Source organism: Aspergillus luchuensis, chromosome 2, assembly GCF_016861625.1.
Source record: "Aspergillus luchuensis IFO 4308 DNA, chromosome 2, nearly complete sequence".
Lineage (NCBI taxonomy): Eukaryota > Fungi > Ascomycota > Eurotiomycetes > Eurotiales > Aspergillaceae > Aspergillus > Aspergillus luchuensis.
Genome location: NC_054850.1, coordinates 788,875 through 814,273, shown reverse-complemented (window position 1 = coordinate 814,273; position 25,399 = coordinate 788,875). Strand labels below are relative to the sequence as shown.

The window sequence follows — 25,399 nt, the reverse complement described above, 5'->3', positions numbered from 1 at the left end:
CGGACTCCATCCGCCGCGGTCCAGCCGATCGGAAACACGATCAATCGCGATACCCACCGAATTAAACATGTCTGACTTTCTCGAATAACGCATCCACACACCTCGAAAAGAAGAAAGGGCGAAACTTCCATGGGTCGATGTGTCGATCTGCATCTCATTGCTTTTTCTCATCATTTTTTCTCTTCTTTGTCGCCCGTCCTCCCTTTCTTTCTTTTTGAGTTCTAGATTCCGCCCGGCGACCGTCTCAGTCGGCCCACTCCTCCAACATCGTCGTCACTTGTCGCACAATAGATTCCATTGCTACTATAGCCTAACCGGCTCTTCGGTGCCCAATACCCGGGATCAAAACTACTAGTATGCCCGGAAGACCATCCGCGTGAACGGATCGGAGAGTAAGAAGCCAATCAGACCAGAACCGTTGATCCCGACAGTCTGTCACACAAACCCTCACCCTGCGAACTACGTGTTCCGTCCCGCCCTTCGACTTCGTTCCGATGTTGGTTTCTCTCTACTTCCCCGGCCAATCGGGAGCCGACCAGCCTGATGTCCCAAGGACTCGTCGGTCACGACGGGCTCCCTTTGGGAAGAAGGGCCTGGCGCATTATTGTCGGACGGTGGTATTCCACAGAAGCTAACCTGCATATCCACCGCCTGTCCACTCTGCCACAACGGGGAAGCTTTCTCCCCCCCATCAGCAGCGGGTCATCTCTTCAGTTCTTTGAATAACAAATCTTGTCCATTCCACGGAATGCAAGGGAACTTATTGTCGAACAAGGCCGATACACAAGGGTGTGGACTCCTCGTCGACGGGCGGCCACATGGCACGGGAGAGTGAATTATCAGGTCGATAGACCCGGAATGATGAATAGACTTGACGTCGGGGCCACTTAGTTGTCTATAAATATGCTCAACAGCCTGCTAGCAGGTCGACTTAAACTGATCACTTCCCAGTGAGAGCTTATCTTGCGTTCAACCTACCCCTCTCCTCTTCGAAGCTTAATCTGAGCCTTACGGACGTCTTCTTCTTTCACTTGTGTTCAGGCGGCGACCATACAACATACATACTAGTAACACACAATGGACCGAAGTGCCACCAGCGGAAACAATGGCTCTGGCCGTACCACTAATGGCACACATTCTGATTTACCGGACCTGGCTACATACCAAGCCCAATGGGCCAAGATCCATGATGATACTGTGCGCCAAATCAACGAAGCTTTAGGTATGTACTGCCCATTATTGTTTTCTTTTGTGCATCATTTGACGCCCTAGAATTTCTAGAACAAGAGAAGAAACGCATATCCAACCGACCAAAGCAATCTTCCTCAAGCTAGCGATGACTGATGAGCTTCCGGAGAAATGGCGATGTCGGGTGTTTATCGGAACTCTGTTATTTCTGGACTCTTTCTCCTTGTTCGACATCTGCTTGCTTTTTCTTCACTTCGTGTTGATCTCCCTTTTTATTTGACTTTCCCAAATTTCCGCATTTTTACGTTTATTGGCCTCGATTTTTTGTTTGCATTTCCCTTGCCGTGAAGCGGATCAGCGTTGCTCCATTATATACCATCTAGCAGTCTGAACATTTCAAAAAGTGTTATCTTTCCTTTATTTGAAACAATGAAAGGTTATCTGAGCTCTATACCATCTCGTTCTATTCGATTTATGACAACTTCTCTATCCTTCAGCTGCCGTCTGTAACGGATAAACGCCCTGTGATGTGCTAAATTCATAGCGTGGGGTGACACTGTCCATGCGCCCTAAGTTAGATTAATCCCTGACGTCACAGCTGCCGGTGTACCCTTTGTTGCCTAATCATACGAAGAGCTCAGCTGGTGTTCGACCATAGAAGAACCGAGTGATATGTAGGATGACGTTCTTTCCTCTCCTACCCACCTACCCGGGGAGGAAGGAAGAGGAGGAAGAGGAACAAGAGCACCGCCACGAAGTTCGAAATGGAACTAGTTCCTATCGCTGACGGGACCTACCAACGTCAGCACGCCACACCACTAGATATATCGTAATGGAACCATCCCGACCGCCAAGATAAGTTACTCTTCAGTATATAAACAGAAACAAAATCAATAAACCGTCCCACCAAGCAAAAGAGCCCAGTTCCGTTGGGGGGCCAGACTCATTTCCTAGACAGACCTCAATTACGAGTCCTGCCACATCCCAATACTACTAGTAGGAATTGAAGCACTGGTGGCTCCACCGGGTGTCTCCGATCTGATGCGGCCAAAAGTACCATTGCATTGCCGTTCGCCGCGGAGACTTCCGAACCCTCCGTTACAAAAGATGGGTCCACGCCGATCCCTTTCCCCCCCTGTATGTAGGCCCTCGAGCAAAAGTACCATGCCTTCTTGCCAGAAAGTACCGCGACCAGTAACTGGTTTGGGAGGTTGGCTGCTTGGCTCCATCTATTTCATGCATCATGTCCTTTTGCCTTTTTCGTTTTTTTCTTCGCTCATATGACTGATGATGTAATTTGTATGTGCGCGAGGGTTTATCTGGTGACTGCAGCCCGACTCACTTAGCCGCCTTCGTTTCACCAGTATCAATTGAGGAATTTCTTTGATTGTTGGACAATCTTTTCGCCGAGGCAGTTGCTGACACATAGGGCAGATGCAGACCAGATTGTTGGCAAATGACTGGACAGTTTGGCCTGCGAGCTCAGCTGCGTCGCGTTCGGCGCGTGGACTATTCCCGGTTTGGGCTGCTAGCTGGGGTTTCGGGGAGAGGTGGATTTTGGCGACTGTCGCGGTTGTAGATCTATTCTTTAGTTGCCTGGAGTGAGTCATTTATGAGATGCACACGTACTAATCGAAGAAGCTGCTCGCCTATCATAGAAGATTGTCGGGGATAGCTCGCAGCTCTTCAAGTTTTCGTTCATGTGCGGTAATGGCACATGCTTGATTACTGGGTCAGAGAAGGCTATTGTTCTCGTGGTTCAGGTCGAGGAAGAGGGACAACGTACAGCTGTTTATGCGCTCGAAGAACTAAGGGATGTGCTTCCAATCCTGTCAGAGCTGAATCTGATACTTGGCTATGTTCGTTGTCGTCGTTGGGGCTAGCTGAATCGAGAAAGTCACGTTCTCGGTCTGCAGCCTCGAGTTGTGCCCCGGCGGTATTGGTGTCACCTTTGTCCTCCCGACATTCTTCACCTTATCCTGACGTTCCATCCTTGCCTTGGAATCATTTCGATTATGGGGAATCAATCGTCTGATTATTATATCTAATTGCTTGCCTGCATTGACTGACAACCGCTCTATACCCCTGTCCTTCCACCGAGACGGGGTACGATGGCACTGAATATTTTGATGGCTCTAAGCGCTACTCTTCACATATCATTCGTGCACTGACCTCACCCCTCTTCAAGAAGATCTCGGACACAACCGCCCATTATTGTTCCACGAATACGGCAAAGGATCCGTGACTTGAACTTCCCAGTCCTCCGACCCCACCGCCGTAAGAGCAAAGAACAACCCGGTCGGGTCGTACTTCTGCTTCAACTCATACAGCCGCGGGTAGTTGGCACCATAGAATGCCTGCTGGAAGTTGGGCTCCAACAGATCACCCTCATTCATATACGCGCCAGAGTCGGGGGAGATCTCCCGCAGAGCATCCATCCAGTTCGTCACAAATAGTGAAGAATTTTTGACTGTTTCCCAGCTCGAAGTGAACTCCCATTCGGTTGCGACAATGACGTGAGAAAGAGCGTCACGCCATGCCGGCAGAACTGCAATGTTCGTCGGCGGCTCGACAGCGCTTCCTTTCCCACTGATGTGGAAGCCCATGATGAATAAGCCCTACTAAGGTCAGTAACTAATACGAATACGATTTGAACGGTCAGCATACCTTCTCAATAGCGTCCCTTTGGGCAAGGAAGTTTTTGTTCCGGAGGTCCTCGTTTTCGAAGACATTTCGAGGCAGAAGACGTGAAGCCAACTTGTATATGTCTAATCCACCTGTTTCCAGAGGAAAGTTATCCTCCTCCCAGACTTCATAGAAGCTATCCGCATGGCTGTAAACGGGAGTGAAGCTGACGTTAAGGGTATTGAGGGTATTAAACCAAGGTCTGAGAAGGTTCTGCGTCTGTGGAATGGTCATGTTGGGTGCAACAAATGAGACCATGCGGAAGTTGTAGTCAGTGTCATTGGAAGAAGCTTCACCGTTCTCAGCTGCCGAGGACCCCAGCAAATAGTATCCATATGTTCCAGCGTTGACAAAGTCCTCAAAGTGGTCTAGGTAAGACTGGAAAGCGGCCCAAAACGCTTCAGCATTTGGAGTGTCAGTCATCGTCCAGTTGAAAGTAACGATTGTCGTGGGCAATTTCGGATACGCCTTGATGGTCATGGATGTTACCACGCCAATTGTGCTGCCTCCACCACCGAGAAGCATCCAGAAGACGTCTGAGTTCTGCTTGGGAGTTGCAGTGATAAAGCGACCGTCCGCCAAGACAACTGTAAGTTGATCAGTGAGCTGTCACCGATGATGATATGTTGAGTCATAGGGGGAAAACAACCTTCCAGAGCCAAAACTTGATCTGCCGCCATACCATACATGCTGCTCAATGGTGAGTGGCCTCCACCAAGTGTGAAGCCACCAGCAACTCCAACAGAGAGGCAGCCGCCTCCGATGACGGTCACATTCAACGCTTTTCCGAAGTCGTACGCCTCCGAAACTTGAACGCCAGCCCCAAGCTTTATAGCAGGTCCAACATAACCACCGTCAGACGTGAAGGATGGGTAGAAGGCCTTGTCTTTGAGTCGGTGCGTCCAAATTGACAGACCTCCTTTTCCTGATGGCTTGCCGTTAAAATCGTGACCGGTGTTCTTGACAATCAAACGAAGGTTCTGGTTCCGAGCAAAGTTTACAGCCAACTGAATCTGAGCAACAGTGGATACGTTGACGACGTACGTAGGGTAAGCGCCTTGCGTACAGGTGCTGGTGTAGTTATACCCTATGGGCATGCACGAGCGACCCTCATCCAAGGGTGCCATGATGGAGCTAGGATCATCGTAGCTGAATACTTCTCAGCTCGAAGTTACTTTGACGCGGAAATATGACACTGATATACTTACTGCAAAGAGTCGTCAAGCCAGTTCGATGTTACCTCAGAACATTGCTCGGTATTATATTGGGGCCAGTTGGGGTAGCAGGACGCTGCCAAAGGTGCAGGCTTAAGCAAGCTCCCACCAAGCAACTGGTCAAAAATACTCCAGGTCGATTCAGTTGGCCATGTCGCATCCCCTGGCATGATCTTGCAGCGATGCTGGGGGGTTCCGCTGCTGTTAGTCGCGTTACTTGCCCCAAAAGCAAATATTCTCGATAGGGTCGCATTATTAAGGGCGGTATCCGCTCTAGCCAATGCACTCTCAGTCAGCTGTACTGCTTCATAAGAGAACAAGGGCGGCGCAGCAGAAGGGCTCGTTGTCACAGTTGCCGCTGCTGCACTCAGCGAAGCTATAGCCCTTGTAGCCTGTGCATATGCTGCGGGTGCCACCATCGAGATGACCAATCCCCGCGTAAGATACCCCTTCATGGTTACTGACGACTCGCTATGGGAGGAAGGAAGCCACAGGCCCGCTGCGAATGCAAAATGATGGGCGGGCAGTGGCTACTCTAGCACTATAAGTATTCTGCGGCTAGCGGCTGAATGAGACGCTAATAGGTTCAGATCGTCGATCGTTACCCTCACGTTCTTACAATAAACATTATTGATCTTGATTCTGTCACAATGTGCTTAAAAGAGTCTTTCCAATGGCTTTATGACATACGGGGCCCGCGGAGGTTGAGATCGAATACTCTTGAAGTCGTGAGGTCATCGACAGCTTCCTATGTCGTTCCCTACTCTATAACATAGGGATTGTAATCACCAAGGATTACCCTATCTTGCAACAATAAGTTATTATTGTTTAAGTTTCACGGACGATAATTTCTCACCTAGCTGATCCTCATACTCAGCTGAACGTATCGGTGTACACCGCTTATTCCACCGAAACATTCATGGTCAGACTCACTGGCATTGAATAACTCGGTCACTCTTGAACTAGCTTACTCGCATGGAAACAAGAACACACATTCCACTAATACTATACAGGATGGGTGTCCGCTCTAAGTACTGGTTTTTTGAACAGACGCGACAGATTGACAAAACATTGACGATATGCAATCGCTAACTGCAAGCGACTTAACCCAACCTCCAGGGAATTCTGCAAGAAAAAGTAATATATTCAAAGCCAGCTCCAAATTATTGTTCAAAAATGTGGGGACGGCGCCCGCGTCGCAAATCGCAATACCCTGTCGGCATGCAGCTATTGATTCCCATCGCCGCTAGTCAGCCGCGGCTGAATTAGCGCGACTGGTCACTACCGATTTTCTCTTTCGACACAATTCTGGCCCCCGGGGTTTAAGCGCTGATAGGTTAATATGACTGAGTAGCAGTTTAGTGCGGATATTGATGCATATACTATTGGGGCACTAAACGCCATACACGAGAATGAGCAGATTCAATTGGATAGGTTACTCTCATTGACTTTGCACGAAGCTGATCCTTGCAGGAACATGAAAATGGCATCGATGATATTCCTCTAAGTACATTACTCTGTTGCCTTGTGTTCTGTTGTAAGTCTACGGATGGCATTATTTCAGGTATGTGTTAGTAGCCAAAACCCTTGAGTGTAACAGACCAAATTATTCGCTACTTAAACCTGTATAACTGACGATGTTTCAGAAAATTAAAGCTCATAAGAAGACGATATGTCAGAGCACCATTTGCCACTTGACCCGAGTTTCCTTCACCATCCCCAGAACTCCGACGGGCAGGAACTTCTGATCCACCAGTCTAAGACCTCCCAGTTTCTCTAGCACTTCTTCGGCGTATAATTGCAAGTGCCATAGCTCTTCACTGTCCAAGTTGCCAACTTGCCCCTGGGTTAGAGTCTCCCGTAAAGCTCTCTCAAGCTCCGGTGATGTATCAAGTGGTTGCGTTGTCGGAACGCGCATCAGCTCGATATACGTTCGTCTGAGATTGCCACTTGCAGTTTCGCGGAATCGAGAGAATTCCTCGAATGACATGAACGTATGGATTTCTCGCTCGGTCACCAAGTCGCCGTCGAGATCAGCATTGGTAACACAGGTCTCTAGAACCTTTCGCCGCCGTTGATCGCTCAAGTCTTCGAACGTCTTTTTTAGCCGAGAATACAAAGTTTTCTCTTCCTCTAGATATTGCTTTATTCTCGCTAGCGGTGGCTCGCCCATGATACCCTCAACCAGGAGCACGGATGTGAAGGGATTGCGTAGGCCAAGTCCACCTAATTCTTCGGGGAAGAAAAAGAAAGCATCCGGAATTTCAAATTCGCCAAGCCGTCCTGTGATCATTGCCCGCAGATGTTCCGGAATACTTGTTGATGCCGAGTCATCCAAAATCCTATCTTGGATCTTCTTGTACGTGGTCAAAATTGCACGTACATGTGGCTCCCCAAAGCAGTAGGCAGGCTGACCGAAGGTATTCTTGAAGAACCTTCCGATGCAGCTGTTCCATGTGCGGACCCAGGATATTACACTATCGCAGCGATCCAGTTGCTGTTTGAGTTGCTGAACGTGCGCATCGACAAGGGTCTCGTCAATCACCCACGTCTCGGTGTCTGCATCCAGTTTCAGAAATCCAAATGTGACTGAACCTTCCGGGAGCTGGGAAGCGATTCTGGGATCTCTGTACTCAGCCAAATAAGCCGACCCAGTCTTGCTGTAATTAAACTCCAGCCCTGTGACCTTGGCGAAATTACCCATCACTTCCCATGCTCGTACACACTTGGCTGGCTCGCCGCACAACCACAAGTCATCATGCAGGCGGTATAAGAGCAAGCCCGTTTCGCGATTTACTGCCAAATCCATGAAAAAGAGGATCATTTCTCCAAGCAGTTTCTCAGCGGCATGCGAGAATGGAATTCCCCGCTTCCTGATGCGTGGTCCAACTGACTCACGTCCCTCATAGGAGCTGTCCATGTTTAAGGGTGCTTCCATATAACGATGGTAGAAGTCAATCCACCTCTTTGGGAATCCAATATACTTCATGATAATGACAATTGTACTGTGCGGCAGACAAGTGGCGTACCATCTCATGTCGGATTGAACCACCACCGCTGCACCGTGCAAGTGTCGACGGACAAGCGCCTCCGTGGCAATCTTTCGTAGCAGCTGCTGTCGGAAATTCTTTCCCTCGTGCCTTGTTGGACTTGTCCCAGCATCATCATTGTCATCATCATATGAATTGCCCTTCTCACTCAATGTGCTCTCTGATTTTGGAAGCTGCGACAAGAAGTAAGTTCCCAGGTACTCTGTGAATCGCAACTGCTCAGCAGTTGAATATACTTCGCCATTACCCAAGTAGTATCTCCGTCGAAGGCGATCGCGTGCCGTCTTCTGTCGCTCGGGTTTCCAGTTCCACACCGATTCTCGTTGGACAAATCTTGATAATAGACGCTTCAGAATGTTACAATGTCGCGTGCTGATATACTGCAGGAAAATCAACTGCAGGAGATCCTCGTCCATCCAAATGCGATACTTCCCATTTGCCTGCTGCCGGGGGACAACGGGAATACCGTTTTCGCCAGCATGCCAGGCCCAGTTTTCGATATCACTGTATCGCATATTCAACACATCGGCGATCTCAGTCAGAGCGACCGGTGTCTTCAGGAACGAATTCATAATCTCCCGCTTCTCCTCACTGAGAAGTTCTTCATTCAAGAGTCCACGCACACAGTACTCCACAGATCGCGCGGTAAAAGGCTCTTGTTCTTCCCAGAATGATGTGGTCTCTCCCTTGAGCTGCCTGCGAAGACTGACCAAGGCATTCACACTCTCCTCATCCGGAAAAAGGTCATCAAGGAAGGCCCGTATCTGCCATTCGTTTGTCTCCAACGGCTCGAATACTGACGCATCGAATTGATCACACAGTTGCTGCAGACGCTGCTTCTGTCGCTCATCCACTACCATGTAGTCGTCGTCGACCGCCATCTCGCTCTCATCCTGGGCCGCCGCAACAGGCGGGTCCACCCACTCCGTCAGCAGCCGCGAGTACAGGTCAGCGAGGCCTAGCTTTCGACTTTGGATGTTGAGTTTCCTGAGAAGCTGAGCCTCAAATTCCTGCAATTTTTCTGGCGGGATTGACGAGTCGTAAATTGATTGATGCAGCCACCGCTCAATGTTGACCATCGTAGGATCGCTAGACGCCGACGGACAGAGCTCTCTTGCTCCCTTGAGCAGGTGCTCGAGTCGCTGACGAGTGTCCTGAGTGGCATGGGCCGCCTCTAGAATGGCAGCCTTGTCAGCCTCATAGCTTTTGCGTCGCTTCTCGAGCTCACGGATTTTGCTCTCAGTCAGGGACCGCAGGGTTTGCGAAAGGGCGGATACTGCAGGGGCCATTATAGAGCTGCACGATTCTCGACTCAAATTTCGTCAATAAACGAGAGACTGGTGTGTGTTGTCTCAAGCCCAGACCATATAGTTGATGGTTTTATACTTCCCCAGCTGGCAGCTTGGCAGCACTTCTGCCTGCGCAGCTGCCTGGCGATCGGCATGCATCCACATTCCACCAATGAGGCTCTACAACCATCTACAAAGCATCAGCAAGGGATGGATATGGACATGCCAGGGTCTCTTTGAACCCTCCCTCGACCCTTCATTCATGATCCAACCATGTCTGCGATCACTACCAAAGAATGCAACAAACCGCGAAACCATCCCCATGAAACCTCCATACTATGTACAGGGATAACAACACCCTTGACCCGCCCATTCTTAATGGATCAATTCTCAAAACTAAACCTCCCCAACCCATCCACCCACTCCTGATGTCCCAAAAGCATCGGGTTCGGCTTTTTCTCCGCCAACCCAGCAGCCGGCTTTCCCGCCTGCACCTCCTGCGTTAAAATCCTCACCACTCCCCACTTCATATCCTCCACGATCCACGCATGGTACACCTCCAGCGCCGTCTCCTCGTCTCCTTCCTGCCATGCGCGCCAGGCTAGCCGGCCCGGTGACGTTGCTGTGGGCGCCACGCATTCGCAGATCTCTGCTTGGAGAGGCGGGAATCCGAACGTCGCGAAACTGAACCTGTCGCCGGGGTTTTGGAACGTTCCGTCGTTTGTTGGGGGTGGTGTTACTTGGTCCACGTTGCTGTAGTAGGATGTCCAGCGGGAGGGATTGATCAGGTTCGGCCATACCCGGGAGGCGGTCAACTTGGGGACGTAGATCTCGTTGGATACGAAGTTTTCGGTCGTGCCGGGGAGGAAGCGGTGGGGGAAGTGGATTGTGGACATTCTGGTTGATTGAGGTGGTGGTTGGGTGAGTGTTCGTGGTGGAGTAAAATGATGATGTTGTCGAGGATAGGGTGATGATGACTGTTCACGATGTGCGATGTGATTTCAGTGGGATTGGCTCGGTTATATAGATTGAAGGAAGATAATAATGGAAGGAATACAATCATGGGATGGATGAAGGTTCTTATATCATGTTTGAGAGGGGATATTACATCATATACCCCACGGTGCTGATCGGTGGATCCGGACGGCTATCCGAGCTTGACATAACCTTATACTATTTGGGGATAAGTTCACTATGATTCAATCAAATCAACCCGCAGACGATCCACTACGTCGCCGAAATCATGCTGAGGCTTGCTCGGGCAGTCAAGTTAATCTTGCCCCTGACCCTAAATGAAGCCACGAACACATAAGCTTCAGGGCCATGGGAATAAACATTGAAGACGCTGGGTAAAAGGAACCGCATACGCCCCGTTTGAGTCAGCGGCGAAAATACCACGCAAACAGAAGGAACAGGTATGTTAGAAGCAAGACAATAAACGCACGAAGAGGATAGGTGACTCTCAGGTAGCTGGCAGAGGCTAGCTCTGGCTAGCTGGTAAGCTGCGCCACTCATTTATATCTACGTTTTTTATGACTACCCTTTGCTTTACTTTTTTGCTTTTGTTGTATGTTTGGTTGTGTTTATAGCTGCGGCGACAGCTTCCTTACGTCTTGGCATGCGTTACTTTGTGATTACTGCGAGAATTGTGTGATTGAGGAGTTCTAGACTATTTTCTTTGCTTTGAAGGTGAAGCACCTGCATAGCAGCATCTAAATAGCGGGCTTGACCGGGTTTGAGAATAAGAATCAAAATGAGACGGCTATCCGAGCTTGACATAAATTTATGGATACTATTTTATGGTTGTGTCTTTTGGCTATCTAATGACCTCTGCTTTCTTCTAATCATAACTTCAGATGATATTTACAAAGGGTCTCGCTACCTCGGGCTTACTTTCTGTGTCAGCGGCTTTCTCGTCCACGCTTGAAGTATCGGTGATAGGTCACTCACATTTGTATCCTCTTTCCAAGGTCATCGGAGCTGATCATTGTTTCCAAAAAAAACCTTTAGACAGCAGGCACCGAAGAGCCGCTCGGGCTAGCATCAGAAGCGGATGAAGAAGTGGAGGCAACATCATTGCCATCACTACCCTCGGCATGTGCCTCCTCGTCAAGGTGTCCAGAGTATGGGGTGCCACAATCAGAAAGATTGCACTCATTCAGGGGATAACAACGACATGCATCCATACACGGCGGGCTGCCCATGACATCTCCACCCCAGCAGGTTGTGCCGTGGTGTCCGCAGAAGTAGGTGTAGGCTTCCGTAGAACAGTTCAGGATATACTTGATTGATCGCTCGGATTCCTTGTTCTTTTTCTCCTGCTTGGAAGAGCCGGTGGGTGCTGCGGATACCATAGGTGCAATCAACAGTAGAGTGTTGATAATGATAGAGGTAGGCTACAGTGGGATGAGCGCTTTGTTAGCTTTGTCCTTATGCTCATATAGATAAAGGTATGAGTAAAGGGTTGTTTTTGGATGTAGGTGCTCTTGCAAATTTACCTTCATGACAGGCAGATCTTATTGCTTGATTTAAGGAAGTTGCTGTAGAATGAACTTGATCTTTGTAATAGTGTTGTTTTGTCCTGATTGAGAGCGAGTGATGGAATGGTATTTATATCTCTTCAATCTTGCTCACTTAGTCAACGTAAAGTAGGGAGCAAACTCCTCTCACCATATTCGTTCTTCTCCCTTCCAGGTGGCATGACTTCTGAAACCCCCTCCGGGTTGACTGAACTAACATGCAAGTCGACACCGAGCGATGTTACGCTGGAGTTGAACTTGCCGGGATTCGACCACCATTGAGCAGGTTCAACCCCGCAGTTGTGTCTAGAAATATGTGTGTTTGCGAATTTCAGTAGAAATCTAATAAAAATACCTCAATTGCTAGGAGCACCTGCTAGTCGCGAATTTTTGTTGGTAAAAACGACTAGACATGGGTACCGCCAAGTTATAGCTCCAGAAGTAGCTCTATGCCCGCACCTTAAGGGTACAGGTGAAAGTTCTAGATTAAAGAGAGAGAGAGATAGAGAGAGATAGAGAGAGATAGAGAGAGATAGAGAGAGATAGAGAGAGAGAGATAGAGAGAGATAGAGAGAGATAGAGAGAGATAGAGAGAGATAGAGAGAGATAGAGAGAGATAGAGAGAGATAGAGAGAGATAGAGAGAGATAGAGAGAGATAGAGAGAGATAGAGAGAGATAGAGAGAGAGAGAGATAGAGAGAGATAGAGAGAGAGAAAGAGAGAGAAATCAGGGCATAGATATTCTGGACGGAAGTACGTGAGAGGACAGACACCATCTTTACGAAAGGAACAGGTATCTGGGATTGGACTCTCTCCAAGATGAAAATGTGCAGGAGTCCAGGTGAACCAGAAGGAAATAGTGATATTTTCGCATATTATTGGTTGGGGAATAAAAGCAACCATTGCTTGGGAGCATGCTTAGCCTGTAAGGCTGGAGACAAGCCGAGTGAGATTTTAGTGCAGGTCAACGTTGAACCCCGACCAGTTATGCATAGACCTTTGGAATTACTCTTGTTCTAAGAAGGGTATGGTTTCAAATCTAGTGGCTGTTGGATGAAGCTTAACGATAATTTGCTGCTATTGTAGTGCTATTCAACTGGTTAGGTTTGACATCAGTTTTCAACCCATGTCATAAAAGAACCATCTCATAGGCCAAGTCACCCGTAGTGGAACTAGCTACTGCACAAACTTCGGCTACTAGCCTGAGACTTGTCTCACCAGACAATGAATTAGAACCGAGGATTCTCCTTCTTCCGTTCCTCCTCCACAAATGCCTCGAAAGCCGCAATGTCCTCCGGCGGAACGTACACATCTTTCCACAATTCCCCTTTCATCCGCATCACCACCTCGTGCATCATCTCGTCGGTGAGATCGCTCCAACAGACCACCGTCATTTCATACTTGGTCGCGCTGATATTTTCGATTTCGTACGCCTTGTCTTTCACATGGCCCGCAACAGCCACAAAAACGTCTTCGATTGGGGGTGGGAAGTCGGTGCGTGAAATGCGAAATCCGTCGCCAGGTTTCAGATTTATCCACGTAGCTTTGACGAATGGAGGCCCGCAAATCACAAAGTTCTTGTCGGCTATCTCTTCAATGACACCAGTAGTGGGATTTTGGAATTTTCTATCCACGATTGGGACCCTGTGGATAGGATGCCAGTTCGAGATGTATTTCATGTTTCTGCTCTGGGAGGATTGAATTGGGTTTGAGTCTTGCTTGAGATAGAGTGAAAGAAGAAAAGGAGAATGATTCCTGAGATATGTCTGTTAGAAGGGAGAAAGAAGGATGGCCTTCTATAAGACTTTTCGATCTTATTGATGACTAGCAGGTATCCAGCCTGACGTAGATTTTGGTCTAATATGAAACCCCTGTCAAACTAGGAGGAGGCAGAGATCACATGTCCACGACCAAGCGCTCATCCAGAGGCAGCCATTTTAGTCAAGCTCCAACCCCTGCTAAATGTCTCATTTCCCCTCTTTTGTTCTTCCAACTTGACCAAAAATGCCGCAAGTCCCTGCCTAGAATGACAGAAATGTAACGTTGGATTCTCAGATCAGGTCAGGATTACATTAGCGCAGATGATAAACATTCTGAGTCAAGGCTCGATGTTGTCAGATCATGGATGACTATCCCCCCTACTGTATTAGTCTCCAGGCACTCTGATTCATATGCTTACAGAATGAATATAATCTGGCACCAAGTACACTGCCTAGAGATACCGACAAAGCCCTATCAAAGCCAAGGCTACATCCCATGTAATCTCGAGCGAGAAGATCTAACAAAGGGTTGTAATCCTAATCTGTAGAGTAGCCACACAGTTGATGCCACTCTTTTCTCCATCTGAAGTTAAGAAACGGATCCACTGCTTACCAATGTCCCTTGTCTATGACTGAGCCACTTACTACAAGTCGCAGTATTTCTAAGCAGTCGATCGAAATTCTCCAAGCTTCCCCATATGCATTCCTCCGGGTAGCTATCCTTGGCCAGTATAGCTAAATTCTCAGAGCAGGCGATGTGGCAAGACGGGGTGCGGACCATCCTTCCGCTTACGGCTTAGTCTCCATCCGTCGCACTAACCTTAAATTTCTCTTAGCGGACACTAAGCCCTGTTTGATCAGACTAGTCCGATCAAAGTTAGCCGGCAGATCAGGGTCTGCTGTACGTAGCACGGTTGTCCCTGCGTCGGTGATATCCATCACCCATACCTCATGCCGTCAGACAATGAGTATCAATTGTAGTGGGATAATTCCAATATACAGCCTGAGTATAACACAACAATATGGAAACAATTCATTTGACAACGAACAATGACCGACAGACCCAAACAACTGCGCATTACGGTAGTAGATCACATATACCTCACATCATCTGCGAATTCTTTCAACAGAACTCAGATAAACATCCAAAGACAATCATCAAGGACGACAGCTACATTATTAAGCTGAATTAATCATCAAGGCCATCTTCTGGAAAATGCTGCCTGCAAAAACACCGTCCAAATCCAGCTTAGCCTCCGCTCGGAACAAGCGTGGGCGGAATCTAAACCCGTTTAGGATGATTTTGTAGAACTGCCCCGTTTGTTCATCAGCTTGGCTCTGCTCAATTCCATGACCAGAACACCCAGGACAAAAGGTATATAAACATAGACAGACATAGCATTCTCATATTGATCATCAAAGCAACACTTTTTCCATCCTCCACTTGAGATCACCAAGACATCAACGTCTCTACCTTGATCACTTCCCTCTATTTCCCATCACCTTCTCACATCACACACAATGGCACCTCAACTCGCCTGGCTGGGCCTCGGTAACATGGGTCGCGTACGCATCCCCGATTTCAAATAACTTACCAACAATCTACAGCCTCTAACCCAAGAACAGGGCATGGCCAAGAACCTCGCCGCCAAAGGCTCCCTCACCACCCCCCTAATCGTCTACAACCGCAACATCACCCGCGCCCAAGAATTCCAAGCCGCGACCCCCAACACCATCATCGCCAACACCATCTCCGAAGCCGTCACCAAGTCCGACATCATCTTCACCTGCGTCGGTGACGACGCTGCCATCCAATCCATCATCGACGCCAGCATCGCCAGCGGCTCCCCCCTCACCGACAAGCTCTTCGTCGACTGCTCCACCGTCCACCCTGACACCACCACCTCCATCTCCGAAAAGCTCCAAGCCAAGGGTGCCCACTTCGTCGCCAGTCCCGTCTTCGGTGCCCCGCCCATGGCCGCCGCCGGCCAGGTCATCCCCGTGCTGGCGGGTTCCCGCGCCGCCGTCGAGCAGGTCAAGCCCTACACGACGGGGGTTATTGCCAAGGCGGTTGTGGATTTCACTGATCAGCCCCCTGCTAAGGCGTCACAGTTGAAGATTCTTGGTAATACCTTTGTGTTGGGTATGGTCGAGAGTATTGCGGAGGGATTGGTGGTTGCGGATAAGTGTGGTCTGGGCACGGATGCGCTGCATCAGTTCTTTGAGGCTGTGTTCCCCGGTCCCTACGTTGCTTATTCGGCTAGAATGAGGTCGGGTGATTATCATGAGCGGAAGGAGCCGTTGTTTGCGGTTGATCTGGCTAGGAAGGATGCTCGTCATGCGATGGATTTGGCGGGTAAGGTGGGCGCCAGGATGAAGGGGGTTGAGTTGGCGGAAGATTACATGGCGAAGGTGAAGGAGCATATGGGTGAGAGGGGTGATGTGGCGGGTATGTATGGCGCTGTGCGCCAGGAGGCGGGATTGGAGTTTGAGAATAAGCAGTGAGTTGTTGTTGAGGCACACTGTAGTCAGGCACACTTCCTATCTACCTACCAACCATCATATTGAGAAAGAGATAATTAATATACATATGCTTGATCAATCCTGTCCTCTATCTTAAGGGCCAATGCGGTCTGACAAGCTAGCTAAAATGAGCAAGTCGCATTATCAAACCAGGAGCAGTGGAAGTGTCCATGGAGATAGGGAGAATGACCTTTTCCATGACTATAGAGGGAGATGACGCACAAAAGCGACTTTGCAACTTTGTTGCTGTTTCCGGAAGGACTTATAAAGTGGGGGCTTCGTAACACTTAGTTAGACCATTTCCAATTAATTGATCGGAATATTTAAAATAAAATATCAAAAATAAAAAACATACAACAGAAGGGATTCGCTGGTGGTCACCCACCCAACTACTAACCTCCCGGCGTGTGGCTTAAGTACGGCTGAGCGGACGGGAAGCCCTGTTTTCCACACCCTATGGTCGTATGTACTTATTCTTTCTGTGAGATAATTCATATAGACCATATTCCTCTTAATCAAGCTGTAGAACAGCAACGGGAGTTGTTCATGGAAGCATCCCGGGAAGAAAATTTATGAACATCTGCAGAAGGATCATCTATGACATAGTATGGACAGGTACTCAAAAAGGTGTACATCACATAAATGATAATAAAGTCAGACAAATTAGTAGTAAATGTTGTGGGTTCAACTAGCAATTTCAACAAAATGGACGCTATCAGGAGATATCTCTTCATTATATAAATGTCACCATCGGTCTGTATATGAAGTACATCCCACTCCATTCATCCACGTTATCTACCCGCATCTGCCAAAGTCCCAGTAGAGCAGCCGCCTACCATACAGTAATAGGGAATGCATCAAACAGAGAAGTTATACTTCTATTATCAAGGTTTCTCGGAAGGACGCCGTGAGGGCTGGAGTCAGCCCCAGAGCTTTGCTGATGAATGGGACGGTGTTGTTACCGGAGCCACTGCTATTCGTTCTCGCAACAACAAATCAACCACATGTTTCCACCGGTTGTTGAAGAGACTATGGGGTACTATCCTCCTCCCTGCGAGCTGGAGCAAGTTATGTATGAGACCATTGATGCTTGTGACGCCCTCGACGGCCATACTGATAGCGTGGTATCTCGCACTGATCTGTGCAAGTTGAACTTCAACCTCTCAAGTTTAATCGGCATACCTTATTCTTGCAACGTGACCAGTGCCCTCACCGGGTATGAGCCGTCCCAAAATGGTATGATTACAGCAGAAGGTGTTGCTGCTGTAGAGACCATTTTGTAAGGCCTTCATGACTCGTATGGTCTTCGTGCCTATCTACCTTTGCTGATTCCAAATCCTCTTGGCCGATCGAGCCTCTCATTTCCTGCGTTATCTGAACAAAGAACGCCACATGAACTAGCACACAAGGATAATGGGTTAATTCTCACATATATTCGGTCGCTTTTTTGTGCCTTACCTATCCAGTTCTAATGTAAGATCGAAATCGGCTGCACTGACCGGTCACTCTCTCTGTGGAACGCTAAAAAGAGATATCACTTGTCCTTGATAATCCATATACATCCATAAATGAAGATCGTAGAATCAAATGTAGAGTTTAAATGAATAGGAACGTGCAACTCGGATGTCAGTAGTGATAATTCGGAAATGTGGCATATTAGTTCCCTAGAGACAAGCGGGGTCCTGTATTGGTGTTATATGCAATGCACGAGCTCATTTGAGTGCTTTATGCTTATTCATTTTTAAGGAATAATTTCCATCTGTGTGAGGCCATATATAGCTTCCGAGAATATTTGTCATATTTTGAAGCTCAGGGGGATTTGTCCTTCCAGAAGTGAACTTGAAACTTTCGTAGAAAAAGAGAAATAAACCCAGATTTCCTTATAGAGCGCACCTTCAGTCTGGAACGCTCAGACTCCGTCTCAGCAGACAGCCAGTCATTTGTTGGGTGGGCCGGCTTTATACGACTGAAGGTCTGTAACAAGCGTGTGACAACATAGGAAGCATGGATCAAGGCATATTGCTCTGTAACGATGTGAGGGATAATCGCTTGTAGGAGAGAAAAGTAGAATAACTTACTGCCAAGGCATGTCCGCGGACCACCAGCAAACGGAATGTACGCCCAGGAAGGAGGAGAATTGGCCCATCGCTCGGGCCGAAATGATTCGGCGTCATCACCCCATATGTCGCGGCGACGGTGCACGAAATACGGGAAGAACATTACGAGTTGGTCTTTAGGAATCAGGATGGGAGCATCGCCATCTTCACCACCGCCCATGGGCAGCACAGTGTGTTTCTTCGCCTCCACTGCCATTATTGGAATGGGAGGAAAAAGTCGGAGAGCCTCGCGTAGAACCCATTGTAAGTATCGACATTGGAGGAGCTTCTCTGCCGTTATCGTGGACGAACCGGGCCTATTTTTAGTTCTGTCCGAGTCTTGATCGATCGGGAATGTTGACAAGATTTCCGACCGGAGCTTCTCCAGTATGTCGGGGTGCAAGGAGAGTAGGGCAAACGTGAAGCTGAGGAGGGCGGCCGTTGTGTTACGGCTAGCAATGAGGAGGTTGGTCGAGTATTCGTGCAATTGCTTTTCATTCAAGGTTTCGGCCTCCATTAGAGCAGCGAGAAAGGACTTATGTATCCCACTAGGTTGCGACAGGTCATCTTTCAGCAGATGGTGGACTTGAAGCGACACATATCGCTGGACGAAGTTGAATGCGCTGCTGAACTTGCGTCGTTTGAAAAGGAAGGAGAGGCGCCCGGTAACCATGCGGATCACTATCCCCAGTAGGCTAATATCAAATGCTCTGGCAAAACCTTGGGTCATGCTGGCAGCAGAACCGTCTACTTTACCCTGGGAAATTGAGGCCGTGGCCCACAGTTGGGAGTTCACACTGCGTCCAAAGATTGCTTCAGTGGCCGTATCCATTGTAAAGCGTTCGAAAAGACCTTTCAAATCAATGGGTCCCGTCCAGCCAGACCAAGTGGCATCGTCGTTAGGAATTGTAAAATCCAAGATCCTTTCCAAATGCTTGTGGACCAGTGTCAGGTCTGTGATTTTACTCTTCACAAAGAGCGGGCGAAGCAGATTTCGTGCATGTCTCCATTTCTCTCCATCAACTGTAAACAGGCCCTGGCCGAGCAGAGGAGCCATACTGCGCTTTCGAATTTTACCCGGTCCGAAGCTCTCGAAGCCGGTAGACATAATGGTTCGGATATTTTCAGGCTGTGCTGTCATGATAGCATGTAGGCCTGGCTCCTTAATCTCGTGGGTAAATCCATACTTCTCGAATCCTTTGACCAATAATCCGTCTAATATGTCGCCTCGAAATCGTAGCCGCTCAAGGGCATTATTGATGCCCAGGGGCCCTCTTCTTCGGAAGCGAGGCGGATTACGACAAGATAAAGACTGGCGTAATTTCCTCAACCTGTAAATCTTCCTCAGTCGACGAAAGGTGTAAAATATCGCAATGCAGGCTAACAAAGCCACGTTAAAGTCCAGCATAGTTGAAGTACGGACGTGAGACGTATGGAAATAATAATAAATGTAGTGCACTGAGATCAACTACGTAGTAGGAAATCGTGGCAACATTAAGACTGTGCAAAAGAGCTTCCACTTTTGAGATCTTGACCGTAAGGGTTGAATCGACGCTGACACCTGGCAGTCACAAAGTAAGGAATGGAGGTAAACGTGCAGGTAGACAAGCAGACAGACGAATAGTATTTCTTCTTGTGTATAGTCTGAGGATATGAATAGCCACTCTGCATTCATAAATACTTTCATCAGGCATGTAAGGAAAGAAATGGAAGCTCCGCGAAGGGATTCGTTGCCTTATGATCGACTAACAAACCTTAGGCATGCTATCTGTCTTGAATGGGCCTGGTTTGGTCACCAGACATGCAGATCAATACATGTGATGAACATATTACGGTGATGATTAGCGGCCACCGGACAATAACAATTTTTGAGATGCAATATAACAGATAGACATCACTATTTGAAGGAAAATTACTGAATATATTCCTTCCAGCGGATAGATACAAGCCTTCAGAGATATAGTTATATATGTCTTACTTACGAATCAGAATACCTCAGAATTAGTTTTGGTTATTGCCCGATGGCCCCTAATCACCGCCAGAAGCATACAGACTATAGAACCGAGTTTGTAGCTGCAGGCTCAGTCCACCGCAATTCACACTTACAGGACTCATGCAGGTCTAGCACCTATAGGAATCATGCAGTTTTGCAAACCTCTGCAAGGGTAATGCCGAATGCCGAGTCAGGAACTGCTAAATATGCTCACAAGTGCCTATTAGCTAAAGCCAAGTCTCCATTAAAAATCATAAACACATCAGGAAGTTTTTATTAGCTCTTCTACTGGCTCCCCGTATATGAAACTTTGGTAACTTGTATTTCTCCAACAGTCCAAATCCTACCCAGGCCAAAAACCGCGGAGCCATCTCATCAAAATGGCGCTTGTACCCCTCCAATCGTTCTCCATTCTCATCTGTCCGGTGATTATTTTGCTGGCGCTGAATTTCCCCGGTATATTTTATCGAAACGCCTTTACCCAATATGCGACAGTACTGGCTGTGGTCTTGACATCCTGGGAAGTCCTTCTGTCTGTGACGTTCGAAAACCCCGTCTTCGCATACCTGGTGGGACTGTTTGAAGCATGGATGGGGATATGGGCTTTTGTGCTTGTCGTCTTCATAATCCGAGCCAGGAATTTTGTAGGCTTATACCCGTTCGAAAAGAGACCCACAGCGCCACAAAAGGCTCGACCACATCCGGGGAGACTGACCTCATATGGCAGAGGTTCCCACCTCACATGTCTTGGGAGCGTTTGGCTTGGACTATCGATCTGTTCATCAATCTCAGGGGAATAGGCTGGAACTATCGTTGGGGGAATTACTATGTTCCCATCGATGTCGAAGAGCCGCCAATGAGCACGAGCAAAGAACGACTTTCAGGTCGCTCTTATCCACCTAGTCTCGCGAACTTGATTATGCGTTTCGTTGGACAAGTCGGTTGGGTTATCTTTTGTCAGCTCAACATATTCCCTTTCATCAAGACTCAGTTGACGAGTGATACTGGCAGCAATTATAACTTTGCTGTTGGCTTACTCTCCCTTCTGGTATCCTTGATTACTATTGTCGTCGACATCGATTTACTCAACACGACATCTACATTGATCGTAACAGCGTTTGATACATCGCGCTTTCTTGGGCTACATGCCTTTCCATGGGCTCATCCCAGCCCCTGGGGCTCGCTGAATGCAGTAGCTAGGAAGGGAATTCTCGGTAACTATCCCAGACCAACACAAATATCGTCGTAAAACTAACAATAATATACAGGTTTCTGGGGTGGCTTTTGGCACTCCTACTTCTCATATGGCTTCAAATCCATCGCCGAGTGGCTTACAACCGGTTCCCAGCGAGCGAACATTGCCTCTCGGATATCCGCCTTGCTTGTCGCATTTGGACTATCCGGATACATGCATTGTTTCGCGGCATCTCAACTTCCTGGGCCATCGAGCCCGAAATATCAGTTTTTATTTTTTGTTCTACAAGCGGGAGGTATTATTATTCAATTAGCTCTTGTTGCATTGCTTCCGTTGGGGAAAGGGAAGGTTAAACAAGCGTTCAATGTTTGCTTTTGCAGCTTTTGGCTTTTCTGTACTCGTCGTTTTCTGTTTGAGGATCTTATAGTGGCGGGTTTCTGGGAGCATGGAGTGGCAGGGTAAAGTAGTGGACTGGAACTTGGAGTCAGTCCTGCAAGGGCTACCATGAATGCATTGGAAGACCAGACCGTCGCCTCGATGGGTCAAAACCAGATGCTCTATATCCTGTGGGTCAGTAGATAATAGAAGCATAAACGGCACCTGATATGACCGTATCGTAGGGGCTTTGGTGTCACCGCGCATGGCCTCATCCTGTGGTGTGTCCTATACTACCTCCCTCTCTACTTCGAAGCCGTGAAAGACTACACTCCGATATTGGCCGGGACCGCCCTTCTGCCACTCACATTTACACTGTGTCAGAGCGCCATTACTATAGGGCTACTGATTACCCACTGGGGCCGCTACCGCTAGGCCGTGATCCTCGGTTCCTTTATTGCCTGTTTGGGCTCTGGCATTCTTTGCATCATCAACACCCATACAAGCGTGACTGGATGGGCTTGTCTGATGCTTGTTCCTGGCCTCGGAGTCGGGTCCTCTTTTACCTGTCCTGACATATGTGATCCAGGCAACTGCTGAGCCACGCCACTTGGCCTAGGGGGTGGCTAAGTGGCTATGTGCAGCTTTTTCCGGTCGCTGGGGCAGGCAATCGGTATCGCAATCGGGATGTCATCTTCCAGAACAGCATGTACTCTGATCTCATGAATATCCAGCTCATGTGCCTCATGCAGATGAATACAGTAGGGATGTTGCTTCGCTGGTGGAGACCCTGCGGAAGATGCCGGAATCTGCGGCCAAAGAGGATTTGAAGACGGCGTATTCGGATAGTCTACGCATTGTATGGGCTGTTTGTTGTGCTTTAGCAGGATGCAGTGCACTCTTGAGCTGGCTCATCAGAGACTACACTTTGATAGCAGATGGGCCTGTTCAGGAGGGGGTGAAAGAAGAAACAGAATAACTGGCAGGCGATGTGAACACTACCCATAGTTCTTTATACTGTAGGAATATGAGGGTACTATTTTTCGGCTGACACGGCATAATATCTATGCTACCCTACTAGTGTTGATTCTCAGAATTGTCCAGGCGAATGTAATCCGCTATCAAACGATGGCCTAGACTCAGTTTATGCGGTTGTGGGTAGAATATCTTGCCTTATTGTACTTTGATAGATTCTTCGCAGTTAGCTCGCCCACGCAAGCTGTAGAGATTATCTATATAGGTCAACGTGCCCATCGAAATTTTCCCTCTGGCACTGGAGACGTAAAATTGCCGTTAGGTAGTTCTATCAAGTGAGTTATCAGGATTAGTAATATTTATTAGCCGCGAGGTGGCACATATGATCAACATACCACGATGTCTTGGCAGAGGGTGGTGTAAGATAAGCCTGCGCAGTCTGAAACTATCGATCCATTCGACAAAGCTCATTGTGTTGTTGATCTCGTAGGTGTGGAATGTGGAGTATTGGCCTCTGAGACAATGACCCATGGCCATGAGCGCCCTTATTGATGGGTCTTCCATGTCAAACCTCTTCTGGCGATATGCAAGTGCAGTCATCCTGAAATAGCGAATAGATGGGATGGTGTCACGCAAGGTATTCATAAAGCGGCGCCAAACAGTATCTACTGCTGCATCGAACCTTCGTCGTGAAGATTCCATAGCTACGGGTATGGGGTCATTCAAACTCACTGCAACCAAGGTTAGGACCTTCAAGGTTGGAGCGGCTGTGCTTAGAAAGAGTTGGAAGCTGGGTTGAGTGAGCTCGATCCAATGGAGATGAAGCTCCGTGAGGCGGGTGAACTGGACTTGTTGGGCCAAGTTGGTGAAGTGATCCGGGCTTACATCATGGAACTGATCCCAAAGGGCGAGGCGGAGAGTGTGAAGATTTGGAGCAGCCCAGACAACGAGAGAATGAAGGAACTCAGTGGTGTCATTCGGATATGAGGGTCGGAGACAAATATCCAGATCTTGTAGCTCGCGAAGAACGGATTGCAGGCTTTGGTAGAGAGGTTCAGATAGAGTGAAGGAGTCGAAGGGGACCGACAATTCATATTCAGTCAGGCAGGTATATAGCCTTTGAACTGCCAAAGTTGGAGAGACGGCGCACATGGCTTCGAAGAGACTGGTGAGCCCCTTGGTCCAAACCGGATGCCTTATGTCGTTCCACATGTTCCACACTAGACCCCACGTACTCAAAGGTCGATCCGCAAAGCGGCATGCACTGGGCATCAGGAGTCGTACGCAGGGGTCGAAAGGAAGCTGCTTCCGCAAGGCGTGCATGCCCAGGCAGATAAACAGACTTTTCTTCTCTGTGCGTGGCCAGGAGGGAGGGTAGGCTCGCAACCCTATAGCAGAAACATTTCTCAGTCGATTTATGCATCGAGTAAGACTTTTAACTAAGCTAGCCGACTCTAAGAATGCTAGATGATCGGTCTGAGCAGCCTCGTAATTCATAAACTGCGTTTGCACTTCCTCGGTTGTCCAACTTTCACTTCCAGGTGTACAGAACTGCAGGATAGTTCTAAAGGCATAAAAATCCACCTCGTAGTCCCCAAATGCTTGGGGTATGAGGCTCAGTTCCTTTACCTCATTTCTGAATGATTCGTTCAAGCTGAGGTCTTCAAGGTCCGCGATAGCCTCCCGGGTCAAAATAACACTAACGCACTGGAAGTAGCGTCTCGCGAAGAGGGAAGAAGAGAGTTGATAGATAATCTTGGATGTAAGTCGGAGGGCGCACCAGTCAGGGTACTCAAGGTGGCTACCAATGATACCAACAAGTTCTGGCGGAAGCTTTTCCATTTTGTCCTTCTTTCAGTAATGGCTCTCCTCGAGTGGAATGTGGAGTGAAACCAGATCGAGAGGATGGCTTGATGTATAACTAGCAAGTAGTAGCTAGTGGTCTCGGATTTGCGGTGGGTCTGTCTGAATGGTTATCTCCGAATGCCCTACAGATGTAGTGATTCATGGCTCATGCACTATCTATTTAATGGGCCCTTGAGGCTTACTAGAACTATTGGGGTATTAGTGAGTGGGGTGATCTTGACTCGAAAAGTTTTGACTCAACTCCGAATTCGAAGCCCGGTTTTAGATTTATCCGTAAAAGCGGCGCTTAGCTAGGCATCCAAGCTAGATAGTGACACTAGCATGATGGCCGCAGGATTCATGTCTCCTGAAAATGACTCACTCGCGCTTTGGGGTAGGCATTTGTGCTATATGACGTTGAGCACGTGCATTGTTTGCGTGGCACAGCTTGATGTCAGTTGGGATATTGAGCCTGCATCTTGAACGATTGTCATGGTGCATGTTTGCCTGTCTCAATTATCTCCATATCGGTGATGATTGACGAAACTTCGTGGATAGAGCGGTTCAGTGCGTAGACCATCCGGAAAGGGCAATCACTAAGTAAACCCCGTATTTCTCGAGCAGTCATGGATTTTTGCAGAGCATCTTGGGCGCTTCCGGACGGGTACCTTCTCCACCTATCGTTGGTGTAG

At 48.2% G+C, this 25,399-nt stretch overlaps 14 protein-coding genes across 14 annotated transcripts; 4 read left to right on the top strand and 10 right to left on the bottom strand.

The window, feature by feature from the left end:
• Positions 1 to 1,077: 1,077 nt before the first annotated feature.
• AKAW2_20253A (uncharacterized protein) lies at positions 1,078 to 1,334 on the top strand (the record flags this gene model as incomplete). Its single annotated transcript, XM_041684945.1, has 2 exons — positions 1,078 to 1,222; positions 1,282 to 1,334. The coding sequence occupies 2 exons, from the start codon at positions 1,078 to 1,080 to the stop codon at positions 1,332 to 1,334; spliced, it is 198 nt and encodes a 65-aa protein (XP_041539079.1).
• Positions 1,335 to 2,429: 1,095 nt separating this feature from the next.
• Positions 2,430 to 2,890, bottom strand: AKAW2_20252S (uncharacterized protein; the record flags this gene model as incomplete). The annotated part of the gene is made up of 2 exons (XM_041684944.1): positions 2,430 to 2,752; positions 2,818 to 2,890. 2 exons carry the CDS (start codon positions 2,888 to 2,890, stop codon positions 2,430 to 2,432), a joined length of 396 nt encoding a protein of 131 aa, XP_041539078.1.
• A 481-nt stretch (positions 2,891 to 3,371) lies between these two features.
• Positions 3,372 to 3,794, bottom strand: AKAW2_20251S (uncharacterized protein; the record flags this gene model as incomplete). Its single annotated transcript, XM_041684943.1, has 1 exon — positions 3,372 to 3,794. The coding sequence occupies one exon, from the start codon at positions 3,792 to 3,794 to the stop codon at positions 3,372 to 3,374; it is 423 nt and encodes a 140-aa protein (XP_041539077.1).
• A 52-nt stretch (positions 3,795 to 3,846) lies between these two features.
• On the bottom strand, positions 3,847 to 4,296 carry AKAW2_20250S (uncharacterized protein; the record flags this gene model as incomplete). Its single annotated transcript, XM_041684942.1, has 1 exon — positions 3,847 to 4,296. The coding sequence occupies one exon, from the start codon at positions 4,294 to 4,296 to the stop codon at positions 3,847 to 3,849; it is 450 nt and encodes a 149-aa protein (XP_041539076.1).
• Positions 4,297 to 4,358: 62 nt separating this feature from the next.
• Positions 4,359 to 5,000, bottom strand: AKAW2_20249S (FAD-binding oxidoreductase; the record flags this gene model as incomplete). The annotated part of the gene is made up of 1 exon (XM_041684941.1): positions 4,359 to 5,000. The coding sequence occupies one exon, from the start codon at positions 4,998 to 5,000 to the stop codon at positions 4,359 to 4,361; it is 642 nt and encodes a 213-aa protein (XP_041539075.1).
• Positions 5,001 to 6,762: 1,762 nt separating this feature from the next.
• On the bottom strand, positions 6,763 to 9,426 carry AKAW2_20248S (uncharacterized protein; the record flags this gene model as incomplete). Its single annotated transcript, XM_041684940.1, has 1 exon — positions 6,763 to 9,426. One exon carries the CDS (start codon positions 9,424 to 9,426, stop codon positions 6,763 to 6,765), a length of 2,664 nt encoding a protein of 887 aa, XP_041539074.1.
• Positions 9,427 to 9,809: 383 nt separating this feature from the next.
• Positions 9,810 to 10,322, bottom strand: AKAW2_20247S (uncharacterized protein; the record flags this gene model as incomplete). Its single annotated transcript, XM_041684939.1, has 1 exon — positions 9,810 to 10,322. One exon carries the CDS (start codon positions 10,320 to 10,322, stop codon positions 9,810 to 9,812), a length of 513 nt encoding a protein of 170 aa, XP_041539073.1.
• A 1,110-nt stretch (positions 10,323 to 11,432) lies between these two features.
• Positions 11,433 to 11,930, bottom strand: AKAW2_20246S (uncharacterized protein; the record flags this gene model as incomplete). Its single annotated transcript, XM_041684938.1, has 2 exons — positions 11,433 to 11,822; positions 11,925 to 11,930. 2 exons carry the CDS (start codon positions 11,928 to 11,930, stop codon positions 11,433 to 11,435), a joined length of 396 nt encoding a protein of 131 aa, XP_041539072.1.
• A 1,244-nt stretch (positions 11,931 to 13,174) lies between these two features.
• On the bottom strand, positions 13,175 to 13,624 carry AKAW2_20245S (uncharacterized protein; the record flags this gene model as incomplete). Its single annotated transcript, XM_041684937.1, has 1 exon — positions 13,175 to 13,624. One exon carries the CDS (start codon positions 13,622 to 13,624, stop codon positions 13,175 to 13,177), a length of 450 nt encoding a protein of 149 aa, XP_041539071.1.
• A 1,602-nt stretch (positions 13,625 to 15,226) lies between these two features.
• AKAW2_20244A (NAD(P)-dependent oxidoreductase) lies at positions 15,227 to 16,210 on the top strand (the record flags this gene model as incomplete). The annotated part of the gene is made up of 2 exons (XM_041684936.1): positions 15,227 to 15,271; positions 15,332 to 16,210. The coding sequence occupies 2 exons, from the start codon at positions 15,227 to 15,229 to the stop codon at positions 16,208 to 16,210; spliced, it is 924 nt and encodes a 307-aa protein (XP_041539070.1).
• A 1,827-nt stretch (positions 16,211 to 18,037) lies between these two features.
• Positions 18,038 to 19,732, bottom strand: AKAW2_20243S (cytochrome P450; the record flags this gene model as incomplete). Its single annotated transcript, XM_041684934.1, has 2 exons — positions 18,038 to 18,252; positions 18,307 to 19,732. 2 exons carry the CDS (start codon positions 19,730 to 19,732, stop codon positions 18,038 to 18,040), a joined length of 1,641 nt encoding a protein of 546 aa, XP_041539069.1.
• A 965-nt stretch (positions 19,733 to 20,697) lies between these two features.
• Positions 20,698 to 21,566, top strand: AKAW2_20242A (uncharacterized protein; the record flags this gene model as incomplete). Its single annotated transcript, XM_041684933.1, has 2 exons — positions 20,698 to 20,961; positions 21,045 to 21,566. 2 exons carry the CDS (start codon positions 20,698 to 20,700, stop codon positions 21,564 to 21,566), a joined length of 786 nt encoding a protein of 261 aa, XP_041539068.1.
• A 450-nt stretch (positions 21,567 to 22,016) lies between these two features.
• AKAW2_20241A (uncharacterized protein) lies at positions 22,017 to 22,322 on the top strand (the record flags this gene model as incomplete). The annotated part of the gene is made up of 2 exons (XM_041684932.1): positions 22,017 to 22,078; positions 22,133 to 22,322. 2 exons carry the CDS (start codon positions 22,017 to 22,019, stop codon positions 22,320 to 22,322), a joined length of 252 nt encoding a protein of 83 aa, XP_041539067.1.
• Positions 22,323 to 23,128: 806 nt separating this feature from the next.
• AKAW2_20240S (uncharacterized protein) lies at positions 23,129 to 24,704 on the bottom strand (the record flags this gene model as incomplete). Its single annotated transcript, XM_041684931.1, has 2 exons — positions 23,129 to 23,190; positions 23,258 to 24,704. The coding sequence occupies 2 exons, from the start codon at positions 24,702 to 24,704 to the stop codon at positions 23,129 to 23,131; spliced, it is 1,509 nt and encodes a 502-aa protein (XP_041539066.1).
• Positions 24,705 to 25,399: the final 695 nt, after the last annotated feature.